The sequence below is a fragment of the Talpa occidentalis genome, unplaced genomic scaffold (assembly GCF_014898055.3).
Source record: "Talpa occidentalis isolate TD23 unplaced genomic scaffold, MPIMG_talOcc4v2.1 talOcc4.5, whole genome shotgun sequence".
Classification (NCBI taxonomy): Eukaryota; Metazoa; Chordata; class Mammalia; order Eulipotyphla; family Talpidae; genus Talpa; species Talpa occidentalis.
Genome location: NW_023604861.1, coordinates 75,767,368 through 75,785,502, shown reverse-complemented (window position 1 = coordinate 75,785,502; position 18,135 = coordinate 75,767,368). Strand labels below are relative to the sequence as shown.

The window sequence follows — 18,135 nt, the reverse complement described above, 5'->3', positions numbered from 1 at the left end:
CTTTGTATGAATGCCTTAGAAACAGCTCACATTAATAAGGAATGATTTCAAGATATTGTATTATTCTCAAAATGTTAACTTGCTTAATTTTACCTAATTCCTTCATATTTTAACCCTTAATGTTTTCCTTTGGGAAATGTCAGGAGGCAAGGAATGAGGAGAGAGGGATTTCAGGGTATTATGAGAGAATTCTCCACCCAAATTAAGACATTATTTTTGACTGAATGTCCTTTTACCCAGATTTTGGTGAATGGTGCTGATTCACTTACTTGTTATTGACCAGTAGAAAGGACACCACCTTCAAAGGATGGGCTGATTTTGTTTTTATACTTCTTTCTGTGTTCCCTTTCCTTTCATACTCACTTGAACTTCAAGGTAAGGTTCTTATTTTTAATTTCTCAGTATTTAAGTTCACAATCTAAGGTCCTGAGAGGAAATACTAATTGTTTCCATTCCATTCTATTTCCCTACCATACTCACTCAGAAACCAGCTTTCCAGAGAAGAGGCTTACTGTTATCTATCAAGTCATTTGCTGTCCTGGAGATGAGTGCCAAACATCTCATTCTGACTGACGCACAGAATCCAGTCTTAAATCAGTCAGACAGACATGGCCAATTATAGTAAACACATTCCACTAGGTCAAATACATTCATAACTGTGATTCAGACTGGATTGAAATATTCATAGCTGCTCTCTTCTCCTGACCTTTTAAGTCTAAGCATATAATTTTCATTTCTCTTCTTCCTGATCTTCCACTCTACCACACCCAAAACATACACATACCCTTGACTTGACTGTATGCAATAAAGGTGAAAGTTATTTTTTTCCTCCTGTTTATGTATGCTCAACTCACTTTATCCAGTTACAATTCTGCTCTTTTAAGAATTATTTGCTCTTTTAGGAATTTGGTATAGGAATTATTTTTGTGCAATTGCCTATTCAATGCTTAAGAAGTGATGTTTTACAAGAATGATAATTATATCAAACTGTTAATCTAATTAACAGTGCCATCCTATATAATTTTTGGAAGGCTGAGTCAAAGACCATAAATTGGCAAAAGTTCCTTTAGTTCTTTCATCCGTCTATCTTAAACTTTTTAGTTGAGTTTTCTCTCATGTATCAGCGGTATCAAACAGCTTTACAAATTGAAATGTTTGTATTTTGGAGTATAGTTCCTTACACTGAAGACATTGTAATATAAAACAAACATGTATGAGACCCTATAATACACAATTTAAAAACTGAAACCTGCAATAATCAACGTTTATATTATTATTCATTCACTGGAGTCAAGAGACTATAAATAACAAGATAAAAAGAATGGCAAGAATGACTGGTATGTGGTAAGATGTTCTCAAGTATTGCCAGTCTACTTAAGTCAAAAGCTTTTTACCCACCATGTTTTAAAACACACTCGAAAGCAGTTTATTTGACAAAAGATACTTACGTGGCTTTTCCTTCCCGAAGGAAAATGCAAGATAATGAAAACTGGAGTGTGGCAGATATAACTTTTTTAGACAATGGCTTAAATTTTAACTTGACATCAGTCTGAGTTGGCATAGGGCTTGCATACTGTTTCATATTGATGCTGCTAGTAGCAAGAGCTTTCCTTCGACCAGAAGGGGATTCCTGAGACACAAAAAATAATTATATAATTTGTAGTTACTTTATAATCAAATATTTTAAATACTGTTTTCATAACATGATTAAATAAGTTAAGAACTTCCTTCTGCAATGAATTCCTATAACAAAACGAAAAAAATTTTTTCTTTTTAAACAAAATTTATGAGGTAACATTGGTTTACAACACTATATGAGAGTTGGTGGTGTATGTTCACACTTCAAATGTATGCTACCACATGTAGGGTAAGGTAAAAAGTATCAGGCTTTTCTGCCCACCCACCCCCCATTAGGATTGATGATGGATCCTTGCCGTCCTGAATGCATGCCTGATGGCGGGCCCCTGGAATAGGGTGTGGGCATATGTAGATGGGATTCACCTGGGCTAAGGCTGGGCTTATACGGGCAGCGTCACGGAGACGCCAGCACAAGAACCACAAGAAGCAGAGAGAACGCGAGAGAACGCTGGAGCGTCCAGAAAGAGTGAAGACATGCTGGGGGCTGGGAGGCCTGCCAGTCTCCCGGCCCCGCAGCACCTCTGCCAGCTGTGTGCCTGGTAAATCCCAATAAAAGCCTGCAAAAGGCACCGAGGGCTCTAGTACTCCTACTTCACCTGTCTGCTTGGGTCATAGAGATCCTGCTCCGTGTCCTTCTTGCCACTACACCACATCACATGCACCATCAAGGCACCCATAGTCCTCCACCAAGTCCACTGAGTCCCTTCCCCCTTTTGCTCTCCACCATCCCACTCCCCCTCCTGTATTATTTTATAGTCAGGTTTGCAGGGTTTTGGTTTGGTTTTGTCTGCCTTTTTTCTTCTCTCTATATTCTACATTAGGAGTGACACCATCTAGTACTTTTCTTTCTCCTCCTGGCTTACTTTGCTTAGCATAATCCCCTCCAGTTCCATCCATGTTGTAATGAATGGCAAGAGTTCATTTTATATCTTTACGTAAGGCATATATATGAAATAAGGGAAGATGAAATAAGGGAATACTAGAACAAATAAATATCTCAGGAAAGGAAAAGCAAGTAATGGAAACTAGGGCAGAAAGACTCCAGAGCTCCTGTAAAAAAGGGTGTAATACATGGCTAGTATCAAATACTCAACAACTATATTCCTTTCTCTGATTATACTTAATATATAACCTAATGATCATTCTCCTTTCTGAATGCCTATAATTTATTAAATAGAAATCCCAGCTGTAGGGTAAGTAAAAAAGTATCAGGCTTTTCTGCCCTCCTGCCATTAGATTAATGATGATACCTGTGGTCCTGAATGCCTGCCTGATGGCAGGCACCTAGAGTAAGATGTGGACATATGTAGGTGGGTACACCTGGGTTGAGACTGGCTTTTAAGGGCGGCATCACAGGGACACCAGAGGAAGCAAGAGAAGAGAATGAGAAGAAAAGCAGAAGAGAGAGCGAGACCACGAGAGAACACCAGAGAGCCCAGGAAGAATGAAGATTCACCGGGGACTAGGAGGCTGAGTCTCCCATCCCCCCCCCGGCACCCCTGCCTGCCCTGTACCTGGTAAAATCCCAATAAAAGCCTGAAAAAGCTACCGAGGGCTCCAGGACCCTCATTTACCCGTCTGCATAGGATCACAGAGATCCTGCACTGTGGCCTTCCTGCCACTACACTAGTTCATGTGGCATTCTACCTCATTTTTGCCTCAAGTATCTGACATCTATTCCATAATTTGAGCCTTATTTCTTCCCAGGACTTATTCCTAGTTATTCCTATCTGTAGTTCTCTCTCTCACCCCTAAAATCACATATATCAAAGAAGAAACAGCTGTTTTCTCTGATCCTCTGCCTGTGGCAGACACCACTATGGAAGACCTCAAAATTCTTCTCAATTGCCAATCCAAGGGCAATAGGACATCAAGTGAGGCCTATTTGCTATCAAAGGTGTTTCACATTCCAGTAATAAGGTATCTCATTTAAAAGATATCCTTTACAGAATAACAGCATCTAAGAACAATGAAAACAGGACAGCAAAATAATGACTGGGTATTCACCATGTATAACACATGGTGTCAACTCTGGAGAGAGATGATGATGAGTAAGACATTATTCCTGATTATGATTATGATTATGGCAAGGGGACTTTTCAGATATGATAATTTGTAAACAATGTATGTCAGACATCATATACCACCACTCCTTAGTGTCTGGGAATTCAGACATAAATCTAAGACCTAATTTCCAAGTTGTCTAGCTCTTGAGTTAGGTCAGTTAACTTACGTTTTGGTAACTTTCCCTATAACATAAAGAGACTAAACAGAAATCCATTTAAGTTCGACAATAGTTTCTATAAAATTACTCAATTATCCAAGGCAGGAAAAACTACCAATAACTTTTGAGTTATTATTGTCGTATGATTGACAAAGTCACCTAAAATAAGGATATACACTAATTTGATCAACACATAAAAGCAGCATTTTTCAAAAAAAAAAAAAAAAGACATTTCTGCCAGTAGAACAAGTAAAAATGTAATGCAGCATCCCTAAAGAATACCTTACTTTAAAATGTGGTCTTATCTGTCAGATTATGCGCTGTAATATTATACAGAACTATTAGTGCATGTAGATACCTTATGAATGAATTTCAAAATGCATCAAGCACTTGAGAAGGATTTAAGCCCTCTCACAAGAAATACTTAAGAATATGCAAATACCCTCAACTGAATCAAGTTGAACAGATGTGACTATCCCAAACAATACAAATGTTCTTTCCCTAGTCACTACTGTCAATCAAAGAATAAGATTAAGGTCCAAGGTTCTGACAATGTGCAAAATGAAAAAGTACGATCAGGGAGTATCAATTTATTACACCAATATGAACAATAATCTCTTATTGTACCTTTAGAATAGCTAGCAACTTCTACATATATGATTTAAAACCTCTGTTTGGAAAGCATGCCATACAAATTGTCACAATATTTGCAGATTTTGTTAAATGAATCTGGTTCACAAAGTATAACATCGATTCTGAAATAATTTAATTTTATAATATAAACAAATAAATTACTAAAATTAAGATAATTTGGAAATAAGCATAATTTTTAAAGTTCAGTTGGTTAATTCCTGCAAAATCTAGACTTTTGATGACTAACATTCTGTCAATTTGGAAATAAGCATAATTTTTAAAGTCCAGTTGGTTAATTCCTGCAAAATCTAGACTTTTGATGACTAACATTCTGTCAATTTCATTTTTTAGGTAAAAACTATATAGCAAATATTTTCTGGTGAACTCAGGGTATTTTTAAGGATTTAGCAAATTGATATCTCTGAAGAGGAAATAAAAGCAACTAAATTCTAAACACAATTAGCTGTAATGCTTAATCTAGCAATTACTTACCCAGCAATAATGAGCAGAATAGAGAGTTCTTTTGAGTCTACAACAACTATTCCTGATATTAACACAGGTTCTCACTACCTGTATCCTTGTTCAGAAGAGGTCTGAATGGTGTTTCCAGTAATTATTCACACAGCTCACACAGCACTTCCCTCCCTAAAATTAACTACTCAGAGAAAAAATATTTTTTAAAAAACAGTAATGAGAAAAACATGATCTTTCACAACTCTAACCTTCGATCCAATGAGTTTTCTCATTTTTTATAACCATCAAGTCTAAATTTTTACCCACCCAGGATTGTTATCATTGCTACCATCAGTTCTATATAGAATAAAATGAATGACTCCACTGCTCTATGAGTATGTTTTGGCATACAATAGCCCTCCTTTAAAGGCAAAGGGTCAGCCTGGCAGAAAGAGAATTATGATATTGTTACCAGATTCTTAATGCTTTTTCATATCATATCAGTTTGGACAAGAGGACAGAAATAAGAAAAAATATATATTAAAAAACAGACACCCTTAGAGAAAGGTAGTTAGATGACAAAAGTCAGCAAGAAGTTAAGAGTTGACACATATGTGAGATTAAATTTCAGATTCCGAATCTAGGCTTATCTGCTTGTGAATCTGGCAATATTTTGGTAACTATTTCAAAATTCCTAAAGTAGAGTTCTGTAAGTTCTATAAGTCAGAAGGAGAAAGACAAATTCAGGATGTTCTCCCTGGTATGTGGAATTCAGAGAAACATAAAGGCTCAGTCAAAACCAAACCAGTGATAAACTCCTTAATATCACCATTCCCCCTTACCCTATCTCTACCAGGTGAGGAGGGATTGGGGTCAAAATAAGGGGGGTGCAATTGTATGGGGAATATAACCAAGATGAAAATGCATACATTGTGCAAAAATGAAAAATGATGTAAGAAATATATATAAAAAATAAATTAAAAAAAAAGAATGTGGAACAATGCAAACCCTTGTACTGCTGGAGAGTTTCAATTGACACAGCCACTTTAGAAAGCAATTTGATATCACCTTTTCAAGTTGGACACATGCGTACCTTACCTTATATCTATAATCTGGTTCACATGTGCAATGATTCATCGAGTACATTTCTAGAATGGGGATTGCCAGTCATATGATAAGTAAATGTTCAACTTTACCGAAAATGTCAAATTGTTTTCCAAAGTGGTTGTATTGATTTACACTACTTGTTTCCATTGTTTCATGTTTACGAAACAGTTGATATTTTCTGCCTTTTTCATTTTTGCCAATCTGAGATTAAATATTACACTTCATTACAGTCTTAATTGTATTTATCTAATTATTAATGACATTGATTCTTCCCTTACAGCTTATTATCATGTATTTTTCTTCTGTGAAATCTTTGTGGTTTTTTTCTACTGTGCTGTTTAACTTTTTATTACTATTGTATCCTGCAGCCTTGCTATAATCACTAGTTTCAGTATTTAGTTGCTGTTTTCTCTCTGGGTTTGCTACACGGAGGATCACGTATTCTAGGAACAAAACCAGACAGCTTCACAGTGCTACACTCAACTGCCTGTGCCACCAGGGGAGGCCCAAGTGGTAGTTTCTTAAAGATTAATAGTAATGAGAAATATGAAATCATATCAGTAAGATTCTCAAACATTAAAATTCAATGCTCTATCATCAAAGCTGAATGAATTTCTACTCACCAATGATTTTCTAAAGGTTGACAAATTTCATTATATAATACCAAAATAATATTTGCTTCTATCAGTACCTACTCCATAAGAAAAACCTTGAAGCACTCGCAAACTATCAAGCTTAAGGTGGCAAATATAAGTTTTTGAAAACTCTAATTTTCTTCTTTTTCCTGTCCAATTATGCTTATTGAGGTAAAATGGGTTTACATTTCTGTATCTGCTCTGGGGGTTTTAGATTCAAAACTGTACTGCCAACACCCCAACAATCCTCCAACCACGTTTCACTGGGTTCCTTCTCCACCACTCCCTCCCTCCTATGCTTTCCCTCTGGCTGCCTCAGTTTTGCATTCAGATGTCAAGGAGTTTATCACCGGTTTGGTTTTGACTGAGCCTTTGTTATGTTTCTTTGAATTCCACATACCAGGGAGACCATTCTGAATTTGTCTTTCTCCTTCTGACTTATTTGGCTCAGGATTATCCTCCCCAGGTCTACCCATGTTGTTTCAAATGACTGGAGCTCATAGTTTTTATAGCTTAGTTGTCTTCCATCATACACGCATATCAGTTTCCTAACCCACTCTCTGTCCTTGGGCACTCTGGCTTCCCCCCACCCCCATAATTTAGCTGTTGTAAACAGAGATACAATGAATACAGGAGTACATAAATCTCTTAAATTATTTTTTTGTATTCTTCAGAACTGTTGGGTAATATGTTAAGACCCATTCTGAATATTTTGAGAAACTCCATTTGGTTTATCAAAGGGGCTGGACCAACCTACATTACCACCAACAATATAAGAAGGGTCTTTCTGCTCCACTAAAAATTCTAATTTTTACTTTAAAGTCTGAATCTTATTATTGACAACAATAGTTTCACTCACCTTTAAGTGGCAGGCTCACCAAGTTGAGTGTTAAGAAAATGTTTGCCAAATACCCAAGCATGATTAACCAGTTTGTCAGTCATTTTTTTCAAGTTAAAGTGATGTCCCAGGAAAAAAAGCTGTTAGTTTAGCTTTTCAATTACAATAATCACAAAAAATGCCTTTTCTTGAATAATTTTGTCCTCTGCAGTGGAACATAAGTGTTTTATGATACTTCTCATCTTGTCACAGGGAACACTAACGACTAATGCTCAAGTGTCAAAATTTAATAAAATGAAAAATTTTATTACATCAAGAAGGTACTTACATGTAACCCATGTGAGGGCTGTTAAAAATTTTCAAGGGTGATATTCCTTCTATCCATTATTTCTAAAAACAGGAACAGTAATTTTCCTCCCCATCATTTTCAATACAGTGAGTTTATGTTTTCCTCATCCTTTTACTGATGGTACAGCTCTGGAGGGTCAGCTTATGCAACAAGGGATTTCACTAGACCTTCTATCTTGGAGTTAGGAAGTTGCAAAACTTACTCTGCATCTCTATTCAGTAGTGAAAGCAGTAAATCATGAGTTTTGAGGAAACCCTCAGTGGGAAAGGTGTGAATGTTTACCTTTCATACATTCTGTTTTCTATTTTTTTAAAAAAACTTCTTTGGATTATTTTTGTGCTATTTCAGAAATGCATTTATAAATATTTTAGTCATACTTTATACCCAAATTTTTAGCTGCTTTCCAACAGGGGAGTTATCCATGCTACTCTGTTATGTAGACTGAAATAGGATGTTTCATCTGAATTGTACAAGAGCAAATTAAACATTTTGATAAAGAAATAATCATCACAAAAATGTGCTTGTCTCACATGACCTAAACTCTTCAAATTAGTAATTCGTGGTGACTTATATTATTTGAGAATTTATTTTAAAGTAATTCTCAAGATGTGAACTTGTGATCATCAATGCAACAATGTTAATTTTCTGGTTGTTTTGTTCAGTTAGATGCTATATCTCAACATCACCATAAGCCGGCAGTAAGGACCCAATAATAAATCAATACTTGAAGCACAAACCCTCATGCACTTCTAGAGTCTCACCAACTAATGCATGATTCTGTTCATTCTTGTCCATCAGAACTCAAAATTCTGTTTACAACCAACAAGGGCACCAAAAAATGAAGTGACAGGCAAATAGAATTCTAAATCGCATTCTGAGGACATGTGAACATACTAATGCTTAAAAGTCTCAATTATTAGACCTTGTCTACTGCATTATGATTATGTGAATAATTTCACAGCAAAGAACTAATTCACCCAATATTTGTACAAATATCCAAGAAAAACTATCCAATGAGAAAATGTGGAGCCGGAAGGAATCTCAGAAATTTCTTAATCTAATCTGTAACTCCAATACAAAAAAGATCTTATACCATTCCCAATATCAGATGTTTCCTGATAGGTTGTCTTTCAATTCAATCTAGAAACACCCTAGACTTCGTACTTTCTAAAAATAATTTGATGCACTAATATCAAGGACAACAATTTTTAATCTATTTTTTATAAATACTGAGTCGTTATGTTCTTGAAATTTTCTTATTCAGCTCTATGATAGCACTTTAAACTTCATTTTTGAAATAATAAAAAGTCAATCTAGAAGTCAGACTGTCCTTACTTTTTCAAAATTGTGATGCTGGTCCTTTGAGCTGTTATAAGAGTCGCATTTCTTGTGCCATGCTGAAAAGATCTTTGCTTCATCAGCAGACCAAAATGGAATACTACAGAATTTAATTTGGAGTCCATGGAGCAATTAAAGGCTAAAGCAGACATGCCACATGGAACTCTCTCAACCACAAAGACTTAATTAGAAACCGTATCAGCTAAACTAACCAACTTAGATGGTCGGATGGAAGAAGGGTTTGGTAGCACAAATATAAATTGAAAGAATCAACATTAAAAATCTGCTTGGATATTGTACTCAAAAACATTCATAAAAATCACTATAGTAATTTTAGAAATCTAAGTTTCCTTTTAAAAAATCCAAATTAAAAAACTCAAACTTCTCAAATAGATGGAAACTCCAGACACACATAAAAATGCAAGTTAAAGTAGTCAAAGGTCTGGGCTGTACCTTGCCCAAATTAAAAAAAGAAAAAGTGATCTTTAATGTCAAGTCTACCACAAAGTTGGTAGGGCAGTTTATATCAACCTTTTCCCCTGGTATCCTAAAGAGAGCCAAAAAAGTTTACTTGTACCAGTGTATATGGTTTTTAAACCTTCAATGGGAACCATAATACCAGATTTTCATACTAGTTTTCATTAAGTGTTATAAGGGAAATACAATCATGTTAGTTGACAGACCTGGTACCTACCCAAGGACTATGTCATTGACAGTCAGGGCCTGAATAATCTGCTAACACTGACTCCTAAATCTTCATATCTAGACAGACCTACTCCTGGGTTTCTGATCAAAGCATTCAAAGGTATGCTATTTCCACCCATGACACAAATTCACATACCCAAACTGAACTCAGTCATCCCAAGTTTGGCTTCTCATCTTTGTTTTCAACTCAGTAAATTATACTGCCATTTGTCAAATCTCATGATCTCAGATTCTCAAAACCAGATGGCTCCACTGCTAAACAGCTTCAGAATCTAGACCCCTTCTTTCCATGTGCAAATGCCACATTTTCCTATTTTCAAGTATCATTATCTGTAACCAAACCATTGTGAATCTTTGGTTTTGTCTCCCTTTCACTAGTTCATCTTCCATAATTTAGAGAGTGATCATCTTTTATTTTTTAATGCTTTTTTTTCTTAATGAGAAAATTTACAATAGAAAATTATAAACACACATAGAGGTACAAAATAGAATCACTCAAAATCTTACCAAGTAGCTGAAACCACTGCTTGTATTTTTTCTCTAGTTTTTAGAAATAGTTCAGATGACACTATTTTGTAAAATTTCTTAAATTTAATATTATCACTTTGTGAATCTAAATTTTAGAAGTCCTATATCATTCTAAAATATGCTCACAATACAAATTTAAGTAACTATTCCCTGTTAATGAACATTTAAGTCACTTTACATGCTGTCACTCTTGGAAATAGTGCTGCAATTGACATCGTTATGCCCAAAGTATTTTTGGCATTTCTGATGGTTTCTTGGTAGAGTCCTAGAGGTGGAATTTTTAAGTATTTTAATGTTTTCCAAAGAAATGATATCAAGTTCTAATCTACAGGGCAGATATAGCTGTGCTAGTCTCATTCACCATGCCTACACCATAACTATTATATATTCCTAACTCTTTGCTAAGTTGTTAGGAGAAAACTTTTATCTCACTAATTTTCATTTGTTTGATGATTCATGAGCTTGAATATATTTTCATGTTTATTATCCACCTATATTTTCATTTTTGTGAAACTAGTCAAACCCTTTGTTTACCCATTTGAACCTGTTATTTTTTTTAAGATTTCTAGAGTTCTTTAAATTTGAAATCATCTGCCACTTTTGTTGCTAATATATTTAATGTTTTCTTACTTTGTCTCCCAATTTCATAATTTAAAAACCTAGTATTTTCTCATATTATACAAGGACTTCAGGTTCACTATGGAAAATGAGCAAATAGGCAAATTTTAAAATTTTAAAAGACATTTGACTATGATGCCATTGATAATGTTTACAAATATTCCATTTTTGTGAAAATTAAACATGAATAATTCCATAGTCAGTGGACACTGAAGTTGTTTCTAATTTTTCATATTTTGCAATAATTTTGTGCAATTCTTTACATGCATACTTACACATTTCATTAAGATAAATCTGTGCTGGTTGATTAACTGGGTCAAAGACATGCACATTTATAAAACTTCTTATGTGACTGTCACTTTCCTCTAGAAGTTATACCAATATATAATTCCAACAACAGATGGACCTTAGCCAACAATGAGTAAATATGATTTTTAAAATATTTATTACTTTCAAATCTTTATTTCCCCACAGCTTAACTCAATAATCTCTTTTTTTTTAATCAATGTTTTAACAAATATTCAAAACTGTTTGTTTTGGTTATTTTATCTTCTTCAATTAACTTTCTAATCCACTTGTAATTTCCTTTCATAGTAAGAGAGGTTAATTTTTTCCTCTTCCCAAATAGTACCAATACCAGTTTCTATAATTTTCTCCTTCTGTAATGATTTGAAATGTGTGGGAATCTTTATATAACTATTTTATACTTAGGATTTAGCAACGATTTTTCTTTGCTTCCAAGATAAAGTTAAAACTGTAATATAGCAAAGCTCTTTGGGATATTGCCTCTGATTCTTTATGAAGGAAATTCAACTGTCTTTCCCCAAATTTCATCTCTTACTGATATTATGCTAATCATACTCTGATATTATGCTAATTGTATATGTTGTTCAATTTTTCTGTGGTGACAGGTCCTATAATTTTAAGGCACAAAAGACTCCTAAATAAGGCTTAAAGTCAGAAGAAATAACATTGAAAGTTACTCACTATAAAGTAACTTATTTTGTATCAGGTGTTATTCTAACTTCATTACTATTATATCTCATTTGTTCAATAATCCTATGAGGTAAGTACTATTACTACTCCACTTTAGAGACAGAAAAATGAGACTTAAATAACTTGCCACATAGCTATTTAGCAGAGAGCTGAAATCTGAACATGACAATTTGGTACTGTAATTTGTACACTTAACTACTATACTGCAAGAAAAAGATACATATTTGAACAGAAATACTTAAAGTATACTGTGTGGAGAAAGCCACCATTTGCAATAATTAAAAAAAGACAAGTAGAAAGAAAATTTATGCAAGATACATAATAAACAATGTATGCAACATGCAAAAGTGTATTAAGAAAATTCAAGCCATTTCAATTGAAGTTTGGCAATGGGTATCCTTAGGCAATACATAAAATGTAAGTGGCCAAAAACCACACATAACAAGGTGTTCAATTACACTAGTTATTAAGGAATGCAAATTAAAATGATGAGAACATTTTCATCTATCAGAAAGACAAATATTTAAAAGCCTGGTAATAGCCAACATTGATGAGACTAAGGAAAACCAACCTTTCAATCACTGTTGGTGAGAATATAGTGACAGTCTATTATGGGTATATTTGTTTAACATTAAAAGTATAAAAAGAATATATAAATGTCCCCTTTGACTAAACTACTCCATTTCTGGGACTCTGTCCCAGAATCCGGGAATCTATCATGCACATGTACATAAATTCTCAGTGTACTGCTATTTAAAATACCACCAAGGAAACTGGAAATGACCTTAACATCCATCAGCAGAACAGTTAAATCATTATGGCATATCCATCTGTACTATGGAAAACTGTACAGCAACCGCACACTGTAAAGTGAGAAAAGCGAGTCACAAAATAATATGTAAAGTATGATCCCATTCAAGACAAAACAGAAACCTAACAACCTCAAAATATACCTTATGTATATGTAATTTTATGAAAAAAATGTCCAGAAGAATTACGTATCAGAGAACTTTTTTTTACTTCATATAGTAAATATTTTACAATAATTTATTCATATTTAATCTACTCTTATTTCGTATTTACATAATTTCTAAAACCTATGTACATATGGTGGGAGGGGAGCAAGAGGTATTAAGGAGACAAGGAATAAGATAATTTAAGCTAAGGCAGGGTTTCTCAAACACAGAACTATTGCCAATTAGGGAAGTGGGCTATTTTATGTATTGTAGGATATTTAGCCACATCCCTGGCCAATGCCCGCTAGATGCCAGTAGCATACCCTGCCCCTACTCTACCAAATCATGGCAATTGAAATTATCTCCAGCTATTGACCAATGTTTCCGAGGGCAAAAATGCCCCACACTCCACACACCACAACAGTGAGGACCACTGAATTAAGGAATCAAATATTCTGAGGAGCCTTTCCTAGGTCCTCAACCTGAGTTAGAATTCCCTGCACCTGACCCCATATAGTATCAATTATTAGTTCTGCATCTTCATTTGTCTCAATAGACTGTTTAGCAGATGTTTAGTCTATTTCGTTATCTCTTGAGCTGTGTTCCTCAGAGTGTGCACTGGAACTACTTCTATCAGCAGCACACCTGGGATGTTTGTTAAAATGCAGCCACCTGGATCTCCCCTGAGATTTAACAGTCTCCCAAGATGATTTTAATGCATACTATAGTTTGAGAATTACTTTGGAATTTAGTACAAATACCAGCACATAGCAGGTACTTGTAGAATGAATGCATGAATTTTATTCTAAAAAGATGAATATTAGTCTCCAGTTAAAAATATAAAGCTAATCCTTTTACTTGTGAAATTAAAATATGTAAACTAATATATATATATATAAAGGCTATAAATAACAAAATTTAGTTTAGTAAATGATGTCACTTAACAACTAACATAATTTAAACAGTAGTAACAAATTTACTAAGATTTGTATGAAAAAAATTAAAAGCCAAGTCTAGTCCTTCAAATCTCTAATGAAAAGCACACTAACAAATAAGTACATTAATCACATGTATTTTTAATTAATCACATGTAATTTGAGACACATTTAACCAGTTGAAATATGACAGCTATCATAATATTTTTTCCATTTTAAGTACTTAACAGCATTTCTGTTATGACATCTATTATATACTACAACATTTCAATACAGATAGGTGTGACTGATATGACTGTGTCAGTTAAATATCAAATTCAGGGCCACTCAATTGTCCTTAATTGAGAAATCATGTGGAGGGAAAATGGTTCTCAGAAAGCTACAACCCAGAAGCAGTAACTACTAGCATCTTTCATCCACAATGTGATCAACACTTGAGACACTGCTAATTAACATACCAAGTATCAGAAATGCATTTATTGGCAAGATGAATTAATTGTTGATTAAAGATGAATGTTAGAAATGGACAAAAATCAAATACCAAGGAACTGTGAATTAAGTAAAATATTTTATAGTTACTTTCCACCCTTTACTAAATAGGGTAAAAAATCCAACAAGGCCGATAGCTTTTATTTTTACAGAAGGTGCCCAGAATTGATCCCTTAATTGTCCTTTATTATCTATTGGTTTGGAAAGATTTCTGGTTGCCTAATGCTGACCAGAAAAATAACCAAATTTTGTCATGTGAATGCGGTATATCTAGTTTTACTAACTTCATGCAAGGTGATGGTAGGAATGGCTAAAGGAAAGCTTGCAGCTTGCTTCATGTTAGTGAAAGTTTCTTTAAAAAATATCTATCAATGGTCATTTTTTTACTATCTGTTAGTAAGGTTGCAAAGAAACACCAACTTTTCAGTGACCACCATTATCTACCAAAAAATAAAACCCCCAAGACTTGGTTTTGGTCACTTCACAATAACCACATTTAGATTTCTTTTTCAGTGATACAGTTTATATGGTCTCTGGAAAACTGTCAAATAAAAAACACAATCAATAACTGTAGGGTAAAGAAAATATCAGGCTTTTCTGCCCTTCCGCCATCAGGATAGATGATAGATCCTTGTCCTGAATGCATGCCTGATGGCGGGCACCTGGAGTAGGGTGTGGGCATAGGAAGATGGGATTCAGCTGAGCTAAGACTGTGCTTTTTAAGGGCAGCGTCACGGGGACGCCAGCAGCAGCAGTAGACGCCGAAGCCAAAAGAGAAGCCGAGAAGCAGCAGAACGAACTCCAGAGAGCTCAGATAGAGTGAAGACTTGCAGGCATCCCAGCCCCCCACCCAGCACCCCTGCCTGCCATATGCCTGCTGAACCCCAATAAAAGACCTGCAAAAAACCCACTAAGGACTCTGACTCATCCTTTACCCAGTCTGCATGGGATCAGAGAACCTGCACTGTGGCCAGTCCTGCCCTTACAATAACCTTTAAATTTCTTAACTTGCAAACCTTAGGAAACAGTTCTGGATTTTGATACACTAAAAATCATCATCATACCACTAAAAAAAACTTTGTTATTAATATTCTTCATAGATTTGGTATTACAAATAGCATTAAAGAAAGACAGAAAAGTTAGTTTACCTACTACCAGAAACATACTATATCATTTAAAATCATTAGGCAAATGAGATTTTTTAGAGATACATGAGGACAATCTAGGGGTAAAGCATCATTCGTATGTGTAGGGTAAAGAAAATGTCAGGCTTTTCTGCCCTCCCGCCATCAGGATAGATGATGGATCCTTGTCCTGAATGCATGCCTGATGGCGGGCACCTGAAATAGGGTGTGGGCATAGGTAGATGGGATTCAGCTAAGCTAAGACTGTGCTTTTTAAGGGCGGCGTCACGGGGACGCCAGCAGCAGCAGAAGCCAAAAGAAGAAGCCGAGAGAGAAGGAGAGAAGAAGCAGCAGAAGCAGAGAAGGCCAGAGAGCTCAGACAGAGTGAGGATTTGCTGGGGGCTGGGAGGACTGCCAGCCTCCCGGCCCCCCAACACCCCTACCTGCCATGTACCCGCTGATCCCCAATAAAGACCTGCAAAAAACCACTAAGGACTCTGACTCCTCCTTTACCCGGTCTGCATGGGATCAGAAAACCTGCACTGTGGCCTGTCCTGCCTTTACAATTGGCGTAAGTCGGCAAGATCCATGTAGACGGGTATGGAGCCCTCCGAAGACCTGGAGGGACTAAGGAGAACAGACTGTTTGCCTGTGACGACGCCGGAGGCGTCATGGCAACCCAGGAGATGGACAAGGTCCAGGATCTACAGGACAAGACCACACCTGGAGGAGGAGACGCCCGAAAGGACTAGCCAGTGACCCCTGAGGCAGCAGAATCTTCGGGAAGGAGAGGACCACACAATTCGGAGCTCGCCAGTGCTGATGCAGAGAGAGGCCAATGGACTTCGACTGGTGAACTTGGACTGATGGACTCAGACTGATGAACTTGGACTGACAATCCCGCCAGAAGGCAGAGGACCTTGCAGGTTGATATGTTTTGGGACGCTGGGGGTGGAACAGTTTTGTATGTAAACCCCAGGAGATGGGAATCTGGGGGTGGCCAGTGGGCCTTGATGGCCAAAAGCAGCCTGTGTATGCCCAGCAGCCAGGCGGAGGAGAAAAGCCAACTGAGAAGGCAAAAGTTGGTGCTGATGCTAAGTTGAGAAGCCCTGAGCGGCTGTTAAGCAGCCTGAGTATGCTGAAGACCTGTGAGTCTCGTAAAATCACCTGTGGGTGATGCCCAGCTCATTGTCGAGAGAGGGTGAGGAGCTGAGGAACCTGTCCTTGGGGGATGGGTGGGGAACTTGGCTTGGGGTGGAGCCCAAGACGAATGTAGAATTTGGATACCCAACCCATGTGCTTGTGCAGTGGGTTGGCTTGAGTGCAGGGGTCTGCGAGTCACATTGGTGGCTATGAAAGCCGAGTATTGGAGCGACTGCAGACAGAAACCCTGAGGGTTGGCGATTACCCCCAACAGAATAGAATCGCCAATCCCAGAGTGAGTGCATCCTGGGGGTGGATGCTGTGTGTGGCTTGAGCCAAGACTACAGCCAGAGAAGGCCAGGAAGCCTGATGGCTCCTGGTGTGTTAGAGTAGATGCCGTGAGTGATTCCCCTCCCTCGTATGAGCAGTGCTTTCGGCAGCAGATTTGGTGGCTCATCTGCTGGTACCAATAATTGTCTTTTGCACTAGGTTGGGGCCCTGCCTGGACTTATTTGTGTTCCATTGTATGTATTTGATGTATTTCATTTACTTTTGTGGGCCATGGCTGCAGTGTTCATATTGCCAAGAGACATGTATTTATGATTTGTATATAGAGACTGATAAAGACTATATGGCAGAAAACCCTGAGGGGGTAGACTGTAGGGTAAGGAAAAAATGTCAGGCTTTTCTGCCCTCCCGCCATCAGGATAGATGATGGATCCTTGTCCTGAATGCATGCCTGATGGCGGGCACCTGAAATAGGGTGTGGGCATAGGTAGATGGGATTCAGCTGAGCTAAGACTGCTTTTAAGGGCAGCGTCACGGGGACGCCAAGAGAAGCAGAGAAGAAGCAGAGAAGGCCAGAGAGCCCAGACAGAGTGAGGATTTGCTGGGGGCTAGGACTGCCAGCCTCCCAGCCCCCCAGCACCCCTGCCTGCCATGTACCCGCTGAACCCCAATAAAGACCTGCAAAAAACCACTGAGGACTCTGACTCCTCCTTTACCCGGTCTGCATGGGATCAGAAAACCTGCACTGTGTCCTGTCCTGCCCTTACAATATGGCTTCAAAATTTGAGCATCATCGCTACAAAAAGGGCATTTAGCATGTACAAAGTAGCAGAGAATAGACAAAAGACCCAGTTATGGGTTGCATGTGACTGGCATAAAACTAGTAAATCCTTCAGCTTACCATGTTTTTTGCCTTTATGTTATAAAACTGCACCTTAGCATTCTACCACTTTTAATGTGGTGGATATACTGCCTGAACTTGAATATGGTGGTTTCTAAAGGACTCATGGAGGCCTTTATGGGTCCTTAATGGAATGCTTCATCTCCTCCTTCAGGTAGCTATTTTAGGGACTTAAATGGCCAACTCCAAGCCTACTTCTAGGGTACAAGTAAAATACTACAGTTATAATACGTTGTT

At 37.0% G+C, this 18,135-nt stretch overlaps 1 protein-coding gene across 1 annotated transcript in view; it reads right to left on the bottom strand.

Moving 5' to 3' along the window:
• The window catches only part of LOC129144632 (EH domain-binding protein 1-like), a 50,415-nt gene that overhangs the window by 21,149 nt on the left and 11,131 nt on the right, over positions 1-18,135 (bottom strand). Inside the window, exon 2 of the mRNA XM_054701614.1 lies at positions 1,449-1,630. Within this exon, the coding sequence (XP_054557589.1) occupies positions 1,449-1,582 (134 nt within the window). The 5' untranslated portion in view covers positions 1,583-1,630. The remainder of the gene's footprint in view (positions 1-1,448; positions 1,631-18,135) is intronic.